The sequence below is a fragment of the Lates calcarifer genome, linkage group LG3, assembly GCF_001640805.2.
Source record: "Lates calcarifer isolate ASB-BC8 linkage group LG3, TLL_Latcal_v3, whole genome shotgun sequence".
NCBI lineage: Eukaryota > Metazoa > Chordata > Actinopteri > Centropomidae > Lates > Lates calcarifer.
This window is the reverse complement of record NC_066835.1, coordinates 18,148,166-18,170,204: the sequence shown is the minus strand read 5'-3', so window position 1 is coordinate 18,170,204 and position 22,039 is coordinate 18,148,166. Positions and strand designations below refer to the sequence as shown.

Below are 22,039 nucleotides of genomic sequence, written 5' to 3'. Positions count from 1 at the left end.
CCTCATGCTTGAAAATGGAGCCAGCTATTGTTGACATTTTTGCATGAAAAACAGTAAAATGATCATCAAAATACTTTCCAATAAAATTTCTAACAATCAACGAATGGATTAATTAACACGTTGCTTCAGATCTAACGGGCTTTTGTTGCACGTCAATGTTTATGAACTACAATAAAGACCATTTTAAAACAAACAGTAACACCTACAAATACATTTGTGAGCAGACCAAAATATTTTTCATATAAATCATTTACTGAGTGAAAACTGAAGTGTGTTTACCAGAGGTGCCCAGTACGTGTACAAATATCCAATTTTCAGCGATGGCACAAACTGGGAACAGGCCACCACCAGAAAGTAGAGATTGAGAAAGAACTTGAACTGCTGGTAGAGAACCTGAGAGGGGGGAGACAAGGAGACAGAGATTCAGTGAGGTGAGTGAATGTGTCAGCAAGGTGAGTCAAAGACGACGACAGCTGCCAAAGAAGACAAAGAGGATGCAGCAACAACAAAGCAGACAGGATGGGTTACTGTACATGTTCCCGAGGTGGAATGGGATACATGTTAATGCTGTTATGTCTTTACATTAACCAAATGGAAACTCTGACAGTGTGAGAACTTTTGTTTCAAATGGCATTCAGGGTACGGATTTCACGTGGCAGGTACAATGTCGCTTTGCAGAATAAAACATACAGTACGAGACAATCAGGACTGATATCCACAATAATGAATGAAGAAGAAAAACAGGCCAACTTTCTTAATTCACACATACCAAAGTGCCACCTGTAACTGATTGAGAGCTCTTTGCTAATGGGCTACCCATCAACACGGAGCTCTTACTATTCCATTCATCTAAGGTCAAATTTTGAATAATGTTTGCAATAATGAGAGTCTAGTGTCTAGTCACAGATTATCACAGACGATGGGATCAATGAACGATGCTCTACAGTTAATGAACTCCCTGACCTTTAGGGAAAAATGCACACTGCTAAACTCAATTTGTGTGTATTTAATAATTCAAAGTGGAGGGAGAAAAACAGCCGTTTTGTTCAACATCGATGAGAATATCTATGTCTCTAATAGACAGTTGACATTTTATGGCCTGGGCCAAAGGTGGCCCGCTTAATCATGGAACCATTTGCTTTTTAATAAGTAACTCTGATGGATCCCTGATGTCCCCTACAGTGTAAACCCTTAACTTAATGACAGAGGAGTTAACAATTAGATGCAGTGCATGCTACTGAGCTTTACATACTGTTAATCTGTGAAACAATGAGTGGATTTTAACTGGAGGGATGAGCTGCCACTGCAGGGACTGTAAAAGTTAATAAGAGTGGGAACACAGACTCAACAAAAGCCGTAACTGCTGCGTTTGGAACAAAGATCAGAGCTTAAAATGTGAATGTTGTTACACAAGACGGGTAACTTAATACAGGCTACATGTCTGAAAGCTGACTCACCCCAGGCACAAAGGTGAAGATGTTGTACTTCTGGTTTTTGATGCCGTTTTTGGGGTACTTCTCTTCACATTTCTCCGGGCAGCCGAGCCAAACAGTCCTGGCTTTCAGCTCCTTCTTCCTCCGACATATATGGGCCAGACAGTCACAGCAGCTGAGAAGGGAAGATGACAGATCAACATGATTTTGTGTAAACATATTACACAATTTGGTTGGTGTTGCTTAATATATGGATGTGTTTGGCTTGGTTGCCACCACTAGTGGTTCCCATTTGCATGATGTAAGCAATAAGCATGGCAACACTTGAGGAGGTTAGTGTTTTGTAAATTTTGAGATCGTGGCAGAAAAAGCAACAGCAGTGCCTTGGTGGAAAATCAAGACTGTCATGACAGTGGTGGGTGTGTTTCTCTCTCTGTCAATTAGCTTGTCCAAAATATATATATCTGCTACAAAAACTTATTTTGTTTTTTAGAATTTCCTCTAGTCTTTGACATTTTTCTGGTGAATTGCTGCATAATTCTTCCTCTTCTGGCCTGTAAATTTAAAATAAACAGGTTGCAACCACTGGACTACACCATCACTCGTAAGTAAAATAAAGAAATGCGTTGACTGATCTATATAAAGGTTGCAATTTAACAAGTACTTTTTGCAGCTGCAGACAAAGGCTGCTTTTGTTACCTGAGCGATACAAAAATTACATATGGGAGTAGAAATACACTGCACAAAAAAGGATCTTCAAGTAATAAAACATGTTTAGTTGATGTTATAATAAAAGGAGGATAAGTCTTTAAATTTTCCCCATACTTTCACTGAAAACTAAAATAAAAAACAGGATTTCTTTTTTACAAAAAGGACCAAATCACTTGTTTTCACGTGGACTTTATGCTCCCACATTAAGAAGTTGCACAGTTTTTGCAGCTAATTATATTTTTATAATCATTGCCTAGATTTTTGCAGAATGTTTTTTCCGCAGGTGGTTTTCATCTCATTTTTAACATTTATGCCAATATAAAAATAACAGTCTCTTTCTATAGGCCATATTCTCAACAAATACCAAGACACAATTCAACAGCCTAATTCCTCATTAATTTCCTCAGCTGTTAAATCAGTTGCAGCCACAGAGCTCCACAGCTGTGCCCTGTTACATCCTACAGTACTGATGTTATTTATATCCCTAGTCTTGTCAGTGTTAATTAGAACTTCAAGGCTTCTTCTGACACAATTTTATATAAAGAGGTCCTTTGCTTCTGGCACTTTGAATGATCTGGAAAGGTTAGTATCTCTCCAGGAGGGTATTCCCTTGCTGATGCTCTGGGAGTCAGACACTCAAACCAGGTATGCTTCATGTGTGCAGACAAGCATACTGTGAGGCATAAGAGGAGCTATGTTTATCCTTGTTAGTTTTACCTCATGTTGAACATTTCCAACATGAAAGCTGCAGCGCTTTCCTATAAAACAATATTATTATTGTGATACTATCAAAACTCTAAAATGAGATTAGAGAGGATATAGATTGTAGATTGACATTTACTCTTTAAAAAGTATTTGACTTTCTATCAACCTGCTAATGACTACATTGGAGCTTATCTAGCATATCTGATATCAAGTGCAAACAGCGGTGTAGTGTGGGGGTAAATTACAAATGAGAGCAGCTCGATGTGAGCATGACCTAAACTGGCACCTGGGGGGGAACGAGGGGAGAGTGGCAGTGTATACCGTCATGCTGATCGACTTGGCTTTTCCACTTTTTAAGCAAGTTGGCAAAACATAAAACTAAATAAATCAACTTTGGTAAAAAGTCTTGTTTGTATTGGCCTCGATGTTCCCCGTCTCTGTGCACTCTGAGTCCAGATTCATAAGAGCGATTATTTGAGCAAATGAATGCTATTCAAATAATATGCCATTTGAACAGTCGGGGCTTATTCAGTGTGAATTATTTGTGTTTTATAATCCCACACTAAGCACACATAAAATTACTGGAAAGCATCAAACTGGTCAGCTGTGAAAAATCCGATTTGTTCATTAGTGGGGGGATGGGGAGGGGGGAATCAATATGCGGCTTCAACCGGAGATGCACCACTAACAACAAAACCACATCGAAAACAGAATATTCTATGAAATTCATCCATCAGTAAATGTTACTTTTTGGTCACTGAAGTGCTGCGCAAACATTTGTTTGTAAATGTGACACTTTATTGTTCTGGCATAAACAAACACTCCTCTCTTAGCCAGACAGGAGCATCTTTAGAGGGCAAAAACCTGTCAAATTAATCATTAGCTGGATAAACCGCCCCGGTGTCTGTTTGACCTGAAAATCTTTTTGGACTGATGGTGCGCATCAAGGAACTCGACCAAAAATATGCCCTTATCCTCTCTTTTCACTTCACGCACAGCTACCGGTGCGTTTGAAATCCAAACTGATCATCACATGAATACTTGCTAACATTATACACTACACATACATTTACTGAATGACAAAACACAGACAACTTTCAGAGTGGTTAAAGGTCCAAATGGAGGAGCAATAACTCTAATCTAAAGATAGAAAATGAACTGACTTTGCAGTGCAGCAGAGTATTTTATTTAAGGTTAAAAGCAGTACATACATGTGTGCTTTTCTCTGAAAATACCTAACCTGCCAACCATTCATGGACTATTATTAACAACAATTTTACCCAGCGCCCTTCATATGCACAGACTTGTTATAGATAGGTTGCAAAATATAAATCTTGTACAAGTAGCATAATAATAGTAAGAACATCATGTTAAAGTTTATATTCAAAACACCCAGGATCACAAGTAAAGAACATTTGTATCGGTTTTTGTTTGTTTAAAAACCTTCAGCTACACAAGACTAGAATGTGATCTGTGCATCATGTCTTTGAGTCATCATGCACAGATTACAAAGCCATTAAGTCATAAAAAAACTATTAACAACAATAAAGCAGTGGTACAGAAATACCTGCCACAGAGGACTTTCCACCCTCCCAGGAGGAACCATCCGAGGCCTCTCTGCCTCTGATTGACTCTGGCCCGGGGCAGCGTCTGGTAGTCGCTCTCGTCATTCTCAAAACCTTCCTCCGACATCATCAGAGGCATCTCATCCAGGTTAGAGGGCTCATCTTCTAGAGAGTATCTGTGAGGACGGAGTATGGTAACACATAAACGACCTGAGACTGGAAATGTTATGTCTTATGGCAAGAGGTACTCACTGTTTTGGAAAGTACACTCATGTACACTGAGAACTTGCTTTACCATTAAGTTATTCAGACATTTTAATCCACACCAATTCTGAATGTTCAGTATTCAGACTGTGTGGCCAAAGCCAGCTGAATTTGGACACTGGATTGATACAGCTTATGACACATAACCTCAATGCCCACAATTTGATCCCGGTCTGGGCTGTGTGTTGGATGTCATGCCTTTCTCCCTCCCAATTTCCTGTCCAATTAAAGGCTAAAAAAATACCAAAAAGTATCTTTAAAATAAGATTAAAATGCTCTTCATAGCACCAGATGTGCAAGATTTAGTGATGGTGACTGTAGAAAAGACAACATTGAAGCTAGTCAGAGCAGTTGGCTCAGTTCCTCCATCACTAAGTACTGTAGAGTAGGTCTCCTATTCACATTATAAAGAAACACTCTTGAGAGACACATAATGTCTTATTCATGAGGCCGAGCTAACAAATTGAGAAAGCCTGTAGTTTTACAGGAAACACTTACATGTTGTTATAAACCCAGGCTACATGCCACACATGCAGATTTACAATGTATAATGTAGAACAATAAAGTGCTTAAAGAGAAGACGTTAACAAACAGGTCACAGACACCAAACCACAACAAACTTAGGATGACAAGGAAAGATGAACCTGATATAGAAAATAAATTGAGAGTGAAAGAATGATATTCTATTGTGTTTGATATGTGATTAGACAGACGTCTACACTCCTCTATTCAAATACAGCTGAATGTGACATATAACCTCCTGAAAACCACAATGAGTACTGGTACAATAGGGGATATCAGGTTCACTATACGAAGAGCAGCTCCTTTGGTTACTAAAGTCAAGGCAATGTCTCATTTACCAATGTTTCTGTAAAGCCTCGAGTGAGAGTCTGAGACGGTGGCGGCTGCAGGTGTGGAGACTTGCTGCATGTTTGCTAATGAATGTTTTAGTTTCACAGGGAAATGCATTTGAAAAAGCTGTGAACCGTTGATAATAATAACATCAGTTTTTAAAGTGCAAAGACTTCTGTTAGAGCTGATTCAAGACACAAATAAAGTGTAATTAACTCAACAACAGACGATGCAAACTGAATGAACATATTACTGCTGGGTAAATACAGTGTTTCTCACAGGTTACTTCTTTGTATGATGAGTAGATTTAACACCAAACACTTGACACCTGTGTGCAAAATATCTCTGTATTCACAAGTTAAAGTCTGATTATAACTGAATCTATTTTTGTTTCATTCAACCACATGCAAATGAACCACTCTGAGAGGGTTTTTCAATCAGTCTGCACTCTAAACTCCATCTCCAGACTTCTAAAAGGAAGACAGAAAATCATTTTTAGGTGGAGGCAAACCTATTTAACTACCCAAAACACAATCTATTTTTGGAAAACTCTGGATTATAAGGAGCCTGAAAGGTCACTCTGCTCTACATGACTGAGTGTCTTGTACCTACAAAAAAAACACGGACATGTGAACAAGCATAAAACTAGCATCAGCAGGATTATGAGCTTAAGATCAACCATCCACACTAGCTCTCCCTGATATGACCTTCCAGAGCGGCTCAATATGCCAAAGCAAAACATGCAGAAGCTGGAACATCCTGCCACTGTTTCAGCTCAAACTAATGTTTGGTCTCTCCAAGTCCAAATTTCAAGAGTTCAATAGAGATACTGGAAAAAAGCTTGATTTCCACAACATTCTGTAAAACTTGTCAAATTATCATTTCCTCCACTGCTGTATGAATAACTTTTTTTATTTCATCTGAGCAAATAGGAGAAATACAATCCTTTAATTCTAATTCTGGAACAGTAAATCCCCCACCTTATTTTATTTTCCTATATAATGGAATATGCTTTTTTTTTTTTTAAAGTTACACAACTGTATGAGTTCTGTGTGGAGAGTTTGTTGGCAATGAACGAAAGGATCACGTGATTTACTTTCTGAAACATTACTCATAATAAACTAAAGTAAAGTAAATCATACATTACAGTAAATACATGCACAAAGAATATTAACATTGTCGAGGTAAAAGGTGGCTATGAAGGAATCTTGATTGCTGTGGAGTCTAAAAGCAACCACCAAGAAGCAGAAATGGCTCCAAATTAATGGACTTCAACTAGCAAAACTGACTGCATTCTAACCTCAAAACCAAGGTTGGCTTAATGCTGTCACCATATAAGCCTAAAATTGTTCCTTGGCAATCAGAAAGACAGTGATCAGCAAAAAGAGGAAAAAGTTTTAACAGACATGTTGGGCCTCAACACAGATCAAAGGTAAACTCAACAGATTTATGGCTAAATATGACAGGAGAGTCTTAACAGCAAGTGGAAAATTTTTAAACGACTATTAACTTAAGAGATTATCCAAATTAAATAGTCAAAAAGCAGCGTTAGGTAATGCAAATACTGAGTAATTTTGGCTTGTTAGATTTGGCCCTAAACCTGCGAATCAACTCTTGAGGCTGTGACCTCATCAACCACTGTGCTCAAGGCAACGTATGAATCACCAGCAACCACCAACTTTTGGTTTTTATGTTTTGTTTACACGCTGTTGGAGCTTTCCAACAAGGTACATTATTAGTCCCAGTGTTTGTTGCTTTGGAACTCCCGCATCTGATTGCATAATAATTCAACTCTTAATCCAGTGAAAACGTGTGTTGGTTTGTAAAAAGGTTTACTGGCTCTCTGGTGCAGCACAGGCATAACTGCCAACACTTGTCCACAGTGTCAATGGAAAAGCTCCATCAGTGATTCTCCACCACCTTCAGCACCACTGCTCTGTAGGTGCAGTCTGACCTCCACACTGAGGCCAGACAAGTTAACCAAAGGGCTGAATGAACCATCATGAATTTCATCAACAAGAGCAAGGTGAGGGAACACAAAGTGGCAGAGGTGTTCCTCTGTTAATCTACATTTAAATGTAATTTTGACAGAGAGGAGATAAACAGCACCACAACTCAAAAAGAGCTGCACACACACAAAGTCAAAAACTAAAATTTAATCATGATTCTCATCTTCCACAATTCTGATTTGATTCACAAATGCTAAAAATCTATTTTTGTAATAATATCTGTTGATAGCAAAATGCTGATGGAACGAAAAAGGAGGAACTCAACTGTGAGGACACAGTGCAGCATCCAAACAGTGTACAGCATGCACAAACTAGAGTCAGCTTGTTCATCTTCAAAAAAGCTTTTAGGATTTACTAACGTCATAATTAGCTTTGCAAAACAAAGGTGAAGTATATTGATGAGACTTTGTACCCAGCCACCTACAGACTAACGTTAGCAGAGCGAAGCATAAGCCTCCGGCACTGACAGACAAAGCTGGCACGACTCGAACACACACTACAGGACTTTACAACACTTCAATCAACACTGGTGGGCAAAGAAATTAAGGCTAGGCTATTCTCCACCTCTGGAGATAAGACATTAACAACATCAACTCAGTGGAGCTCTCCACTTTTTTTCCGTTTTCCCTCTCTTTTTACTCCAGAATACACACACCAACTTCTGTTTTCACAAAAATACTTTAACACTGACGTGTGTCAGTACATTTCACTTTCATGTCATTCTTTTCATACAGGAAAAACACTGTGAGATGTTTCCAGCTTCTGTTAGTCAGCCCTTGTCAACCCCAGTTGCCTCCTGTGTTTCATCTGGGGAACCACAGTAAATGTTTTTAAACAGGGTGAACTGATGCAAGAGCCAAAATGCAAAATCATTATCGCTTACCAGTGATTCCCACCCCTGCTTCATTTATGGTGCTGATTAAACAGATTTACTTATATTATAGTAAAAACAGTGACAGCCTGAGTTACTACTTGGTCTAAAAGTACCTGCTCATGCGCCTACTTCATTTCCTGTCCAGTCCTCACCTTGAGGGCTTAATTAGCTCATCCTCGTCCAGTCTGAAAAATGAACAAACTGTTGAGTGATGACTTCAGTGTGCAACAACACTTTTATAACATGTGACGAACTCCGATAACACAGAGAAGCCGTCATGTGACTTTAAATTACATGCCAGTGCGGTGGTCAACAAAAACATGTCACTAACCTACGCTAACGCACACTGGAAGCATAGAAAGTTGGTTGTGTTGGACTAGAAAAGATTTAGATTTAACATTACGTGGGGTTTGCAGCTTTATGGGATGATTGTGAGGGCAAAGGAAGAAGCTGTCAAAGGAAAAAATGCGAGGGAGCTGTCAGCAGCAGTGCTAGCAATACAAGCTAACAGCCACGACCCGAACACAGACACGAATCCCGGGAGCAAGCGAGGCAGCTGGATGTGAACATTTGAGACAAACGGCTGCTTTCTTCAGTACGCGACCGAAGAAACAGCCCAGTTGGCCCCTCCATACCTTGAATGTCTGGCTGAGTTGTAATACGGGATTCTCTTCGAGTTCTTCCGCACCGGATTTAATGGGATGCTGTCAGCCATCTTGGCTGGGCAGTGCACGTCCTGACGTCACATAGAAAAAACGTTTAGGATTTATGTTGCATTCACTTACTGCGCAAAAATATCGTAACTGTGAAAGTCGCAGCCAAAGAAGCCGTACCGAGATGTGAGATTTACGGTTAGAAAGTAGAGAGGACATTTTCATTCACCTCCAGTCATTCTGTCGCGACGTAGTTCTTGAGCTCATTTCTAAAACCAACCAAATTATCAAAGAATGAATTTTTCCAACGTAGGTTTACTGAATTTAACATTATTGAATGTAACATTGTGGAAAGAGCGCTTTTCCATGAGCTTCCAAAGGCAACATACCGGCATTCATCAGTCTGTGTGTGGTCAAGTAAAATTTATGGCTTCTGATAAAATTAGACTACAAAGCTTTGTATCTGTCCGTAACGAGACTAATATTATGCATTACACATAGTGTTAAGTATTTAAAATCAAATGAGAAGCAAACAACTGTCCTCACAAATTTAGAGCTGTTATTCGCCGATAAAGACGGTGATAATGTTGAAAGCTCTGACAGCGTTAGTAAGGGAACTTGAGTTGCCGTTTTTTTCCCATGCAGTTAATCTCAAAGTTAATCTTCTCCCCTCAACCCTTGCACTTTCTTATCAAGAAATCTAAGGCTGACCACTTTTGTTTACTTCGTTTATTTTTTTTTATTGTATATTTTTTAATACTCCACATAAGTAGGCGTAACGACTTTTTAATGAGTTTCCCAAAAGAATTTGCAATGGTCCATTTCCAAGGAAGTCTAGGTTGATCAGAAAAAATGTCATTTCCTGATGTACTCCTGATAAAGATATTCATTTGCCTCTTTTTAAAATGAATCATCCTCTCAGGGAAGATGGACAGCAAGTCATGAGGTTTGGAAAGAGTTAATTTAAAAATGATGGTGTTTATGCAAACCTGCACAGTCTCACTGCAGCCCACAACAAGAGCATAAAAGACAGAGGAATAACATTTTAACAAATGCATTTTGTTTGAGTTTGTACATGCTGATCCACCCTGTTTTACTTCATTTGTTTGGGAGAAAAAATAAAAAATCCCTGCTCACAAAATGCACAAGTCTGCAAACATATTTCTACATATGAAGCAATATGACATTAAAGAGTTCAGTACATGCTGAACTTTTAACTCTGGTGTAATATGTGTGCATTAATGTGTAAAATGACATCAAGACAAGTAATCTTTTCTCAGTGTTTAAACAGAGTGAGGTAGTGAACTGAACATACAGACAGTTTGTTCTTTTTTTTATTCGGTCCAACTGTTGTTTAAGAATGACAATTTCTCACCATAACATTGACAACAGATCATTGCAGTTTGTAGTTGTGGGTATTTATGAGCATATTTTGTGCTTTGCACCAGCTAGCAGCATTGGGCAGCTGTCCGGAGGAGATCGCAGACTCTTTGCATTATTGATTTGAACATATGTCCCCTTCTTCAGAGCAACCATACGTCTAAGCACCGTAGGAATTCTCAGGTACAAGTTAAACAACTTATTTAATGTATAGAAAAAAAACCATTCACAAATGACTGCAAAGTAAAATAGCAAAATGTGAATACCCTACTATTCTCTGTCAATTGATAAAAAGTTCTTTTTTTAAGTCTATATATAATACATAAGAACAAACAAGATGTTTTACAAATATTTTAGCGTCCATAATAGTTTGCATAAGTATTTCATCACCATTCAGCTTTATTCAATTGATTCCAATTTCTTTGCCGTCATCAATCAGCATAGAAAAATGTCTGTTATTTCCCAGGTCCATGCCTGCCTTAGTTAGACTGGTTATTGGACTTCCTGCGGTGCTCACTCTGTCCATGCCTGCAGTCAGAGGGTGAAGCTGAGAGATGCCTCTGTTCTGAATCACTGAGATCTCGTTGTTCTTCATGGCCAGGCTGTTAGTGATAGCTGTCGCGTAGCGGTTCCAAAATCCAGGATCTACATTCATCGCTCGAGCTGCCAGGTCCTTCTGAAACATCTCCCCAAACTTCACGGCCTCTCCGCCCAGCAGGGCCATGGGGTTCTCCACTGACAGCCGCCTGCCTCTCCTGGCTGGTGCATTGTTCCACATGTGAGTTCCCATATGAACCTGAAAAAGAAAAAAAAAAAATGTAGAAGATATTAGATTTGGTGGATGCTCTTATTCTAAAAGGCAAACATGGATGGTCCTAAAAACCCCTAAAAACTGTTTGTACTTTATTCTCCCTGCTGAGGTGTGTTCACCCATTCTGTAAATCGATTTACTGATAAGTCTTCTTAAAAATGACAAAATATTCAGCCACACCTTTTGACATTTCAGATAAATTTTTGACTCTTTAAATGTTTCACTGGACAACTATATTTATACCAGAGTTCAACTAGTGTATTTTGTTTTGTTTCTGACGATTTATAATTGAAATGTTTTGTTGATTAATCAGTTGGTCAACAATAAATTACTCAGCAATGATTTTGAAAATTCATTAATCATTCCAGTTATTTTTCAAACAGTCTTTGGGTCTAGGACTGCTGGTTGGACTAAACAAGCAATTTGAAAATTTTGATGGACATTTATCACTATTTTCTGACATTTTATTAAGGAAATTTAATCGTTTAATCCAAAATTTTGTTTTATAAATAAATAAATAATGGAAATAATTGGAAGTTGCAGCCTACACTGATTTTTTTTCTGAGAATTCAGTTGTCAATAACAGAGATCAAAGTCTTCAGGGTTTCCCTCAGGCTTTAGCCATGAGACACTGCAACTCTCCAAACATGCTTCTGTAGCTGTCAGCATCTTGCTGCACTAAATTATAAACAGGGCATTATAAACTCCTGCAGAATCCTACGTGGATTTAGCAGACTTTTATTCTGAAAGGTGCTCATTAACACCTCCAGGGTGTTATATTTCCTAATCTTGTGTGTAAATGTGTAAATGTGTTCTCATGAGAATAAATGTGCTGTAATGTAAAATTCGTACACTTTTTGATAATTGAATTGGGAATGTTTTGTGTTTTAAAAGGGACTTTAACAACTTTCTTTTGTATTTTTTTTATTTTCTTCCTGGCAGTTATGCAAGATAAATCCTGTGAATGCTTTGTTTGTGTATTGTGGTCAGACCCACAGTACAGAGTTCGACCCACAACACAGAGCTGCATATCAGCTCAAGAGAATAAAGTCTGTTATCTACCTTGAGGTTGCCTTTAGTAGTGAAAGCTCTGCCACAGATGGAGCAGACAAACGGTTTCTCCCCGGTGTGTGTGCGCTCATGGATCTGCAGAGCGCTGGCTGATGAGAAGTTCTTCCCACACACGTTGCAGTTGTGCTGCTTCGGCGTTCGTCGAGGGGGCGCGGGGCCGAGCAGGGAGGTCATTCCTGGACTGCCGACCGGTGGATAAGCCGGAGCGATGTGGACGCTGAACAGCGGGTGCTGAGCTTCGTTTGGGTTGTTTGGCTGACTGTGACCGTTCACCTCAGTTTTCATGATGCCTGATGATGTACTGGTAACCAAGCTGGGAATGCTTTGACCTGCCAGAGAAATCAAAGTGCACAAGTGTGAAGATTTGTTCCCTTAAAATGTAACATTTAGTACATAGAACTAAATAAATACAAGGCGTAATTAACGCACCTCTGTCTCTGCTCAGCTGGAACGACATAGTGTAAGGAGTTTCTTCTTTCACACATAGTTTGATGGCTTGTATTTCTCTCCGCTCCTGGGCCACTGCAGCTGCTGATGCAGACATAGGAGACTCAGATTGCTCTCTCTTCACAGAGGCTGCCAAAGACTCTTGGGATTCTGGCCTGCTGTTATTCACTGCAGGTGATTTGAGCGTCATGCCCTCTGAGTTGCTTTGAATAGGAGATGCAGATGCATGAGGTGAACAGGAGGATTCTGACACATTTGGGCTGTTTACACTGGAACTCTCCACCCTTTTCTCCGATAAAGCGCATTTAATATTGAGTGGGCTGCTATCGCTAAAACCATTTGTTAGGGGTTTTATGCCGAAGGACTGGTGTAGGCTTACATTAGAGTCAATCATCCTCATTTGGTTCTCCAGAGCTGCTATACTTGAAACAATGGCAAGGGACCTTGAAGGAGAATTACAGTCAGGCATCAATGCTTTGGAGGGACTCACGCCCTCCTCCACGTTTTCTACCTCCTCTTCCTCCTCCTCATTATCATCCTCCATTGAAATGTCATCAATAAAGTCATTGCCATTGCTGCTGAGACTGTCAAAGTTCTTCTCGTTGATAGAGATATCACTGTCCATCTCCTGCAGCCCGTCCACAAGGGTTGAGTCCGGAATCTGCCCGACCATGTGCATGCGGATGTGCTGCTGAAGAACAACAGCGTTGGTGAACTTCTTCTGGCAAATAGGACACGAGTGTTGCACCTGAACCGGAGGATTTTCCCTGTGAACGCCAATGTGCGTCTTCAGGTTACCTTTGGTGGTGAAAGCCCTGCCACACACTTTGCATTTAAAGGGCCTCTCCCCAGGTGTGAATGCGGTAGTGCATCTTCAGCGCGCTCTGACAGCTAAGGACACGGTGACAGAGGACGCACTGGTTGGGGTCTGTAATCTTTTTGTCGATATTCTCCACCAGCTGCTGAAGCTTTGAGGTTTCAGACGCTTGCATAGGATCCTGGAGGCTACCTGACGGGAATTTAGTCTCATCCGAGTTGAGTGAGAGGGGTGGAGAGTTGGGGACAGGGGATGCCGAGGTGACAGGTTCAGGTGTGGTGGCCACAGACAGGATTGTAGAACTGGTTGTTTCTGTTACTGGGTTGGCTCGCAGTCTCAGGGTGCAGCTTTGGGGCAGGTGTACTCCCTCTGTTTTCAGTATATTGGATGCCTCTGTCTCACGGTTAGACTGTGGAGACTCTGAAACAGGAGAGAAATGAGCCTCACTGCTTCTGTGGTTAGGTGACAAAGATACACATTCACCAGGAGCTGGCTGGTAGGGAGACTTAACGGATGGTGTTACACTTACAGGGTCATTCAAGCCTCCAATACTGGTAATAGTGGAGGAAAGCGGAAGACCCATGGTGGCTGGCAGAGTTGCTACAACAGGTTTGCTGTCCAGCCATGAGGAGACAGGTTTTTCTGGAGGGACGGACATTCCATAGGGAATCCCAGAACTTGTTGGCACATTGTCTAGATATTCTGGCACCGGGTACGGGTTCATCTGAACATGAGGATACTTTTCTTTATGCCTCTGGAAGTGCACCTTTAAGTTCCCTTTCGTGGAAAAACGATTGCCACAGATGTTGCATTTGAAGGGCCTCTCTCCTGTATGGGAGCGCAGGTGGATCTGCAGAGCGCTGTCACTGCCAAACACTTTGGCACAGAATCTGCATTTATGCTTGAAAAAGGGTTCCTCTGGGCTGGGCTTTGTCTCAAACAAGGATACGTTAGGCAGTTTCCCTTTCCTGTGCTTCATCAGGGCTGCAAGAGGGTCAAGTGCATTAGCTGTGGCAGCGATGCTAGCCAAGGGATTGGGGAAAATTACGCTGCTGGGTGGGCTCTGAGGTAGAAATGGCAGGTTGGAGGATGAGCTGAGGAGGCTGCTCTGCCCCAGGGACAGCGGACTGGAGGAGCTCAGTGTCTGAGTACAGCTAATGCTGCTGGTGTGTGAGCCTGTGTAAGGAGGCAGTAGTGTGGAGGTGCTGCTGCTGCTGCTGCTGCTGCTGCTGGAGAGAGATGGAGTTGAATTGTCTGAGGAAGCTGAGGTACATGTAACATCTCTAAAGGTGGTCTTCCCACATACAGTTTGTGAGGGGATATTTTGTGACTTTTCAAGCACGGATGACAAAGAAACAGCAGCTTGTCCATTAATGGTGGAGGGCATCGTTCCTGACAGGGGCAGGATGGGAGGAGGGATGATGCCTTGAGAGGGGAAAGGGTTAGGTGCCAGAGATAGGGATCTGGAGACTGGGTTTAACGCAGCTTGTGTTGGCTGTCTGTTCATGACGGCCACCTGGCTACAGATCTGCTCAATAAGTTGCAGCTGGTGGACCTGTTGTTGCTGCAGAGCCAGCAGGTGCTCCAGAATCACTGGGATGGCCGCTGAAGCCGCCTTCCCTCCCGTAACACTGCTGTTGATCCCCTGGGAGAACTGGGCTACAGCCACTCTGGTGCTGTGAAGGATCTCCAGCGTCACATTTGTACTTGGCATGCTGTAGCTGCCAGCTGTTGACATCAGGGGGGAAGTGGACTCAGCTGAGTCTGGAGGCTGAGGGCTGGAGATTGAAGTGTATTTGTCCTGCAGGCGATGCTCAAGCTCCATGGCTTCATCCTGCTCCCGGCCGTCCTCTAAATTATCCAGACTGTCGCTGTCATTCACCAGCGTCTCTCCCAGCTCGAAGCCGGCGTCTGTGGACTCTGCTGCGGATGAGTCACTGGATACAACACTAGGAACCGGAGAGGGTCCCACAGGCGATTCCTCAGGAACAGACGTCCCTTCATTGTCCTTAACTATCAGCACCAAGGGATCCTCAGTGCAGACTTTCTGATGTTCAATCAGTTCAGTCCAAGTGAAGAACTCAGCACAGCATTTGTCACAGATGTGCGTTTCCTCACTGCTGTGGCAACCTCCATTGCTCTCCTCTCTCTCCATGCCTTCCATGATGCCTGAAGAGGAAATAAAACAAGATTAAGAATGCAAAATTGATAATTTATTGTCCCGATATTTCACCAGAGGGGCCAATTTTCCTTCATCACATTGTAATTAATCCCCACACGCCCACTGTTGAGTCCATCTTTCCAAACAACAAATGTTGTGTGGAGAAGCGCTGTTCAAACCCAATGAACTTCAAATTCCACAAGAGATCCCTAAGTGTCCAAAGACAACAAACATGTCAAACTGAATTACAAGATGGTTTGTATAAAATTATGCAAAACACATCTAGAAACAGATCACTGGAAGCAAAGGAAAACATCTTAGATTTCACCCAGTACAATTAGAGTAAATACATATATGTAACACTGTCATAGAGTGTGGAAAATATGTTTTTTTAATTATAAAGCTACTCAAGAGGAAACTGAAGGGGAATCCCAGCTAAATAATGACTACCACTTTATTTTCCTCTATTTATATCTGAAGGTAGATTATAGAAAAGTTTTCCCAACTGTTTAAATGTTAACAGATGTTAAGAGTGAGAGCGCAGTTGTATAAATTCTTAAATTGTGATCCCACTTTAAAACGTAAAGTTCAACAGGCCCCATAAAAACCTCGCTTTAAAGTGTTGACATAGCTTTTTAACTCACACCCCCTTTATTCAGATGTTAACAATCTTTCAGAAAAATCAATGGAGTTCAATGTAGTTATCTGACCCCTCAATTGTGCATTCAGACAGATAATGAAATTCCATACAGTATATTGATTTTCTGTGCATTCATACATTTTAGTAACATGCCTCCTCTTAACACATAGTGGTCAAAAAACACAACATTTTGTCTTTATTTTAAATAAAAGTTCAATATAAATTAGATGATGTGAGTTAAGCTGAAAATCTGATTTATTCTCTTGATTTATTTTTTATTTTCTGCAGTAAATCAGAGCCATGTGATACTCCAGGCAGTGTGAAACATGTTATAAACTCAGACTATGATAAAATGAACTTTCCCACTTTAAACAACACCAGGCAGTTAATATTGTATTACTTGTCATGATATACCTCAATCTATAACATCAGAGCCTCAATATACAGCATGGTGCTCTCACTATTGCAATTAAGTGATAGGTGCAAATTTTTCCAGTGTTACATGTAACCAAACTCTGAATTTACAGGAAAATAGAAGTAGAGGAAACCAATAAAATACCAGGATATAACATATAGATTTGTTGTTGGCTTTGTAATGTCAGTCCACTGTTACTTTTTAAAATATCACAGTTGGTTTTATCTGCAAAAACTGCCGTACACAACACGTCTAAGACATTTCAATACCACTCTGTTTGACATTGATCTTTGGACGCCCAGTTTCCCTTTGTCCTCTCTCAGTAGCTGGTATCTGTCGTTCTTTGTGAAAAGATTTTAGACTTCTGAATCAGTGTTGCATCTGTTCAGGCTTTGGCCCATTAGGAAACAGACAGCGATACCAGATGGAAAGATCTGGGGAAATCAATAGTAAATTATTGTTACACACACTCGGGCTTCCCTGCACCGATTTAAGAAGAACAATTTAAAAAGCACCAAAATTAGAGAGACCGATATGATGAGGTTTAGGTATGAGTGTGAAATTATTTTTCATTCAGAATTTTTGCAAACATTTCTGTTTGTAATGTGACAAATAATTTACTTATTCTATGAAACGTGATTTACTTTGTGCCACATAACCACGAATCACAGCATAAGACACCAAGGAGTGTGTGTGTGTTCTGTATGTGTGAATTTGTGTGTGTGTGTGTGTGTGGTCCACATACGTGCTGCACCTTGTTCTTAAACACTGTAAATGTGAACGTTAAGCAGTGTAAACACACGTGTGTTTCTGCTGAGTTTAATATGAATGTGTGTGTGTATACGCTCCTGTATGTGCTTAGTGTGTGTGTGTGTTTGTGTTTCCAAGTGTTGTCAATACACTCCAATTAGCACTATGTTTCACCACCTAAAAGAATTAGTCCCAATGTGCTCGAGCTAAAAAAAGAGTGAGACGTCTGCCGTATTTACAATCATATGAATATACTCAACAAATCCTCCTGCAAAGACACAGAGCAGTGTCTGTATTATTAATGAGACAAGTTAACTAACATATCACAAGCTTCAGTTTTAAACTATCCAACGTCTGGCATAATTAAAGGTGATTTTGACATGTTTCAGCTCAGAAAAGACACGTGTAATGAGAGCTGAGTGAGTAAAACGTATGTGAAAGTCAAACTCATCACAAGTAAATAATCAGAGTCCTTGGCTCACCAAGTGGGTGGTCTGAAGATCACCAAGGCGATTCAGCAAACACAGGAGCGAAAACACTTTTGCTGTTTTAGCTCAGGATTATGTTTTGCACTTTGTAAGATTCACCTCCAATGAAAACAAAGAAAAGATCAGATTTGATTTAAAGTTCTGAATATATTTCCAAATATAATAACACAGATAGAAATTTATTTAAAAATGTCACGCTGACTCAATCCATAATGTCAGGAGCAGAAAACAGATTTATGTCTGCTTCTTGCTGTGTGGTTTTGGCGATGAGAGGAGAGAAGAAAAAAAAAAATCACGAAGCTGCAGCTGAAAAGCAAACAGACTCTCAGCCCAGCGTTGGTGCCTCTCCGCCTCTCTCCGTGTGACCTTTGGGCTGCAGAGGTCAATGGTTCAGATGTACTAATTGTATTATGATCCAGACATGGAGCACTTGCCCTTCGCAGGGTGAGGCTGACAAAGGTTAAGTCAGCAGGCTCAATCAAAGCCCATCTCAGAGTGGCGGAGCCCCCCGCCTGGCTGCTGGGCTGTGGGAGGGCCTGAGTGAGGAGGGCCTCTTCCACACTCAACACCTTTTCACAGCCACAAATAATAATAATAATAATATATTAACATAACACAGAACAAGAGCTGTGATGGTGAAGTGTTAAATAAATGTGTTAAAATGGCTTGATCTTGTGCAAGCCTTTTGCCACAGAAAAAAAACTGACAACAGAGCCATAAAAAAGTAAATAAAAAGTCAACATTAATGTAAATAAACACAAAGATGTGAAATTAATCAGACTACATTAGAATAACTGAGATTAATTTGGATTTATAGACTATCGAGTGGCACCTGATGGGATGTAAACCCTTTTTTTAAATATATATTTTGCATCAAATTTAGAGAGCGCAGGCCAAATGCAATTTAAAATTCTGTCAATTTCTGAATAAACACTTTCATCTGATCCATCAGTTCAAAGGTTAATTTATGTTTAAAATATTAGTGCTCAGCTGTTAGAGCTGATTAAAAGGTTCAAATAACATCCAGGCTTTCCTGCACATACATGAGGAGAAAATGAAATTGTTTAATTAAATATTAAAATATTGGAAAGTATGTAAGGCTTCTGGTGTATCATAACACAGCCTGGCAATATGATTGAATGAGTGAGATCCTGTTACAAATAATAAGGACAATGCAGATAATTATTAATAATTATTCCATACACTCCTGGAAAAATGTTAAGCTTAAGAAAGACAGGACAGTGGGAGCTTAAATGTCCATTATCTCTTGTTTTTCATATATATTTAATGAAATGATTTAAATATAAAACATTACACTGAAACATAAAAGTCCCCATGTATGTAAATACACTAGTATAACCATAAAAACAAGCCTACTTTTGTTGAGGCCACAATTTCATTTTACGTTATTTACTCCTGGTTTGTGATCAGTGTTTAACTGCAAAATGAAGTGTAAACAGAAACGTCAGGAAGGCCTCGAGCCAAAACACAGAATAACCTCAAACATAGTCTGAAGAATTAAATCCACAACATGAAATATAGCCAATCGCCAAGTGTCTGTATTTTGATGGAGTTTGTCGGCACAGTAAAACACAACAGGCCCCGTTTCTACCCACCGCTCTTAAAGCTGTTCACCACAGAAGAAATCCAAACACAATATTAGTTTTGATTTGGTTAATTCATAAGATGTGACATCGATTTGTCAGTATCGTTTGCTGTTTATATTCCATTCTGTGTTAACACAGTCTTGAGTTAAATCTGGATTTTGATAACAAAATAATAACTCATTGAAATATGTAACGATAAATTCCTATTTTGTGTCCTGGTCAGTCTTTTACACTTTTTAAAGTGTTTTTAAAGTGGTTCATTTGTCAGACTTCAGACTTGTGGAGGTCTTTGAAAACTAAACTGTGTTAAAATGGAGAAAATAGATGATTAGAAAACAGGAGGAAACAGCAACAACTGATGTTTGATTGTCGTTGTTTCATTTGAAAAACAGTGTTTGTCCACATTTTTTGAAATTTTTAGATCTAAAGCCGCCATCATTGTTAATTTCTGACATATTCCTGTGTTTAAACACGCTGTTTGCAATAAAACACTTTAAACGAAGCTGTTTATAAATGATACTTCTTGTTTTCATCAGTCATCCATTAACGGCAGAAGTAAACCCGGTAAAAGTCGCATAAAGCCTCCCGGACACCTACCATTGCTACAGAGGAGTCCGGTCAGTGTCGCTCCTTCGTCTGACTTGAGGTGCTGAGGTTTGGCTTGCTTGCGGCGGGACATGTTGATCTCTCTCTCTCTGCGACTCGCTGGCCGCCTTTCGCCGGATCATCTACGAGCAGCGAATGGGACCCTTCAGAGGGAGCGGGGTCGGTGAAATAGGCGAACGGTGGCTGGTGCTGATGCCCGTGTGCAGATTGCGCATGTCAGTGTAATTATGATGGAGGAAGGATAATGCTTTTACGACTCTTGCTGCCCTTCGCTGGGTGATTGGCTGCGGTCCAGCCAACTCACGCTAGATATGGAAATGAGGGATGGGGTTTAATAATAATTAGTTCACTTCCTGTCCAGTGTGCGGCTGCTTTTACGCACAACTCCGAGCAGCGCCAACATGGTTCAGTCCGACCTGAACTCCTGTGAGCGTCTCATGCGTTTTGGAGCAGCCTGGGGTTTAACTTCGTGGCCAAATACTGCATCTCGGTAGAGTCCGTTTAGGATTAAATTTGGCTTGTTTCCCTTCTTAGCTCTTGGATGAGTCTGTGTCAAAAGAGACGCTCCAGTTTGACTTGACTTCACGCTGTGGATAGATGGATGCCCGGGTTGAATCTGTCGCCTTTCTTTCTCTCTCACACACACGCTTAGAATAGCAGAGCAGCACTGGCAGGAGCAGTTATCCTTCCACAGGAGGAGGAGAGGTTGTGTGTTGAGTAAAACTGCGTAAAGTCCAGAATCGACGATTTAGAAGAGGTCACTCATAGAGAAAAAAGGTGAAAACCGTCACTATTCAGATTTCGGCGCATTAAATACGTGCGTAAAGTCGAACTTTGTGCGTAAAAAAGCTCGCTCAGGTCGCAGATAGGTCCGATCTCGGAAGTGAGACTCCCTGGTTTGTCCGAGGCACCGGCTCTCTCCTTGTTGCCTCCGCCTCCGGTCCATCATTAGATGCCCTTCAGCCGGCTGCGATAGGCTACTGCCAGGATACCACAGGAGGTGTTGGAGCCCTTGCTTCATTTGTTAACGACCTCCCACAATTTGGCGCCATAATAGACTGAAAAATGTCTCTGTGTTGGAAAAGAAATCTTCCTTTGAGAGATGATCAGGGATGTGTGGAGGGCGAACTCTATTTTTATTCAAAGGAGCAAAATTTAAGTAGGATAGGGGTTTGAAACAAAAAACCAGACTTGCCAGACCTCCATTTTTGTAGTTTTTGTACAAGCTTTGATGGTCGGTTTACATACAATCACCAAATACAGCTCTTATTTGTCACTATAGCTGCACCAAGAAAAGTCAAACTGGTAAATAAAGCCAAATATCAGAGTGTGCAGTGTGTGATAAAACCTATTTTGATGTTGTTGCTCGATTCCCTCCTTCCACAGACTGTACCTATTTCAAAGCCGAGAGAGAAGAATGAAGCATACTTCACCAAAGCTGTAATCCCTTTTCAGGCATTGTTCCAAAACTTGTAATTATGTGGTATTAAAAGATGCAGCTGGGGGAGGACAGAATCAGCTGTTGATAATTGCAAGTACTACACAACAGCCTGGTATTGATCGGTATGTCTCCTATTCCCCTGCTATGGAGAGATAAGGAGGCCCCACTCCTGCTGGAATATAATTTCTTCTGACCTATCAGGTTTCTACAGACTTATGATGAATAGCCAGAGTGGCCAAGAGTGCTTATCTGGAAACTCAACCCTCCTTGATTCGATATTGATTCTTTGTAACCAGCGTCGGCACACAAAATCAAACCAGTAACTACTTGACCATGATC

The 22,039-nt window shown here is 40.6% G+C and overlaps 2 protein-coding genes across 2 annotated transcripts in view; both read right to left on the bottom strand.

The window, feature by feature from the left end:
• atp9b (ATPase phospholipid transporting 9B) overlaps positions 1-9,149 on the bottom strand; it is a 38,988-nt gene extending 29,839 nt beyond the window's left edge. The window contains 4 exon segments of the mRNA XM_051068338.1: positions 280-393; positions 1,458-1,608; positions 4,417-4,590; positions 9,049-9,149. Of these exon segments, the coding sequence (XP_050924295.1) occupies positions 280-393; positions 1,458-1,608; positions 4,417-4,590; positions 9,049-9,128 (519 nt within the window). The 5' untranslated portion in view covers positions 9,129-9,149.
• A 1,186-nt stretch (positions 9,150-10,335) lies between these two features.
• On the bottom strand, positions 10,336-21,189 carry sall3b (spalt-like transcription factor 3b). Its single transcript, XM_018699502.2, is given in 5 exon segments — positions 10,336-11,242; positions 12,320-12,657; positions 12,758-13,625; positions 13,627-15,761; positions 20,251-21,189. Coding segments are annotated over 5 exon segments (3,816 nt in total). The 5' UTR covers positions 20,333-21,189; the 3' UTR covers positions 10,336-10,849.
• Between the last annotated feature and the right edge of the window lie 850 nt (positions 21,190-22,039).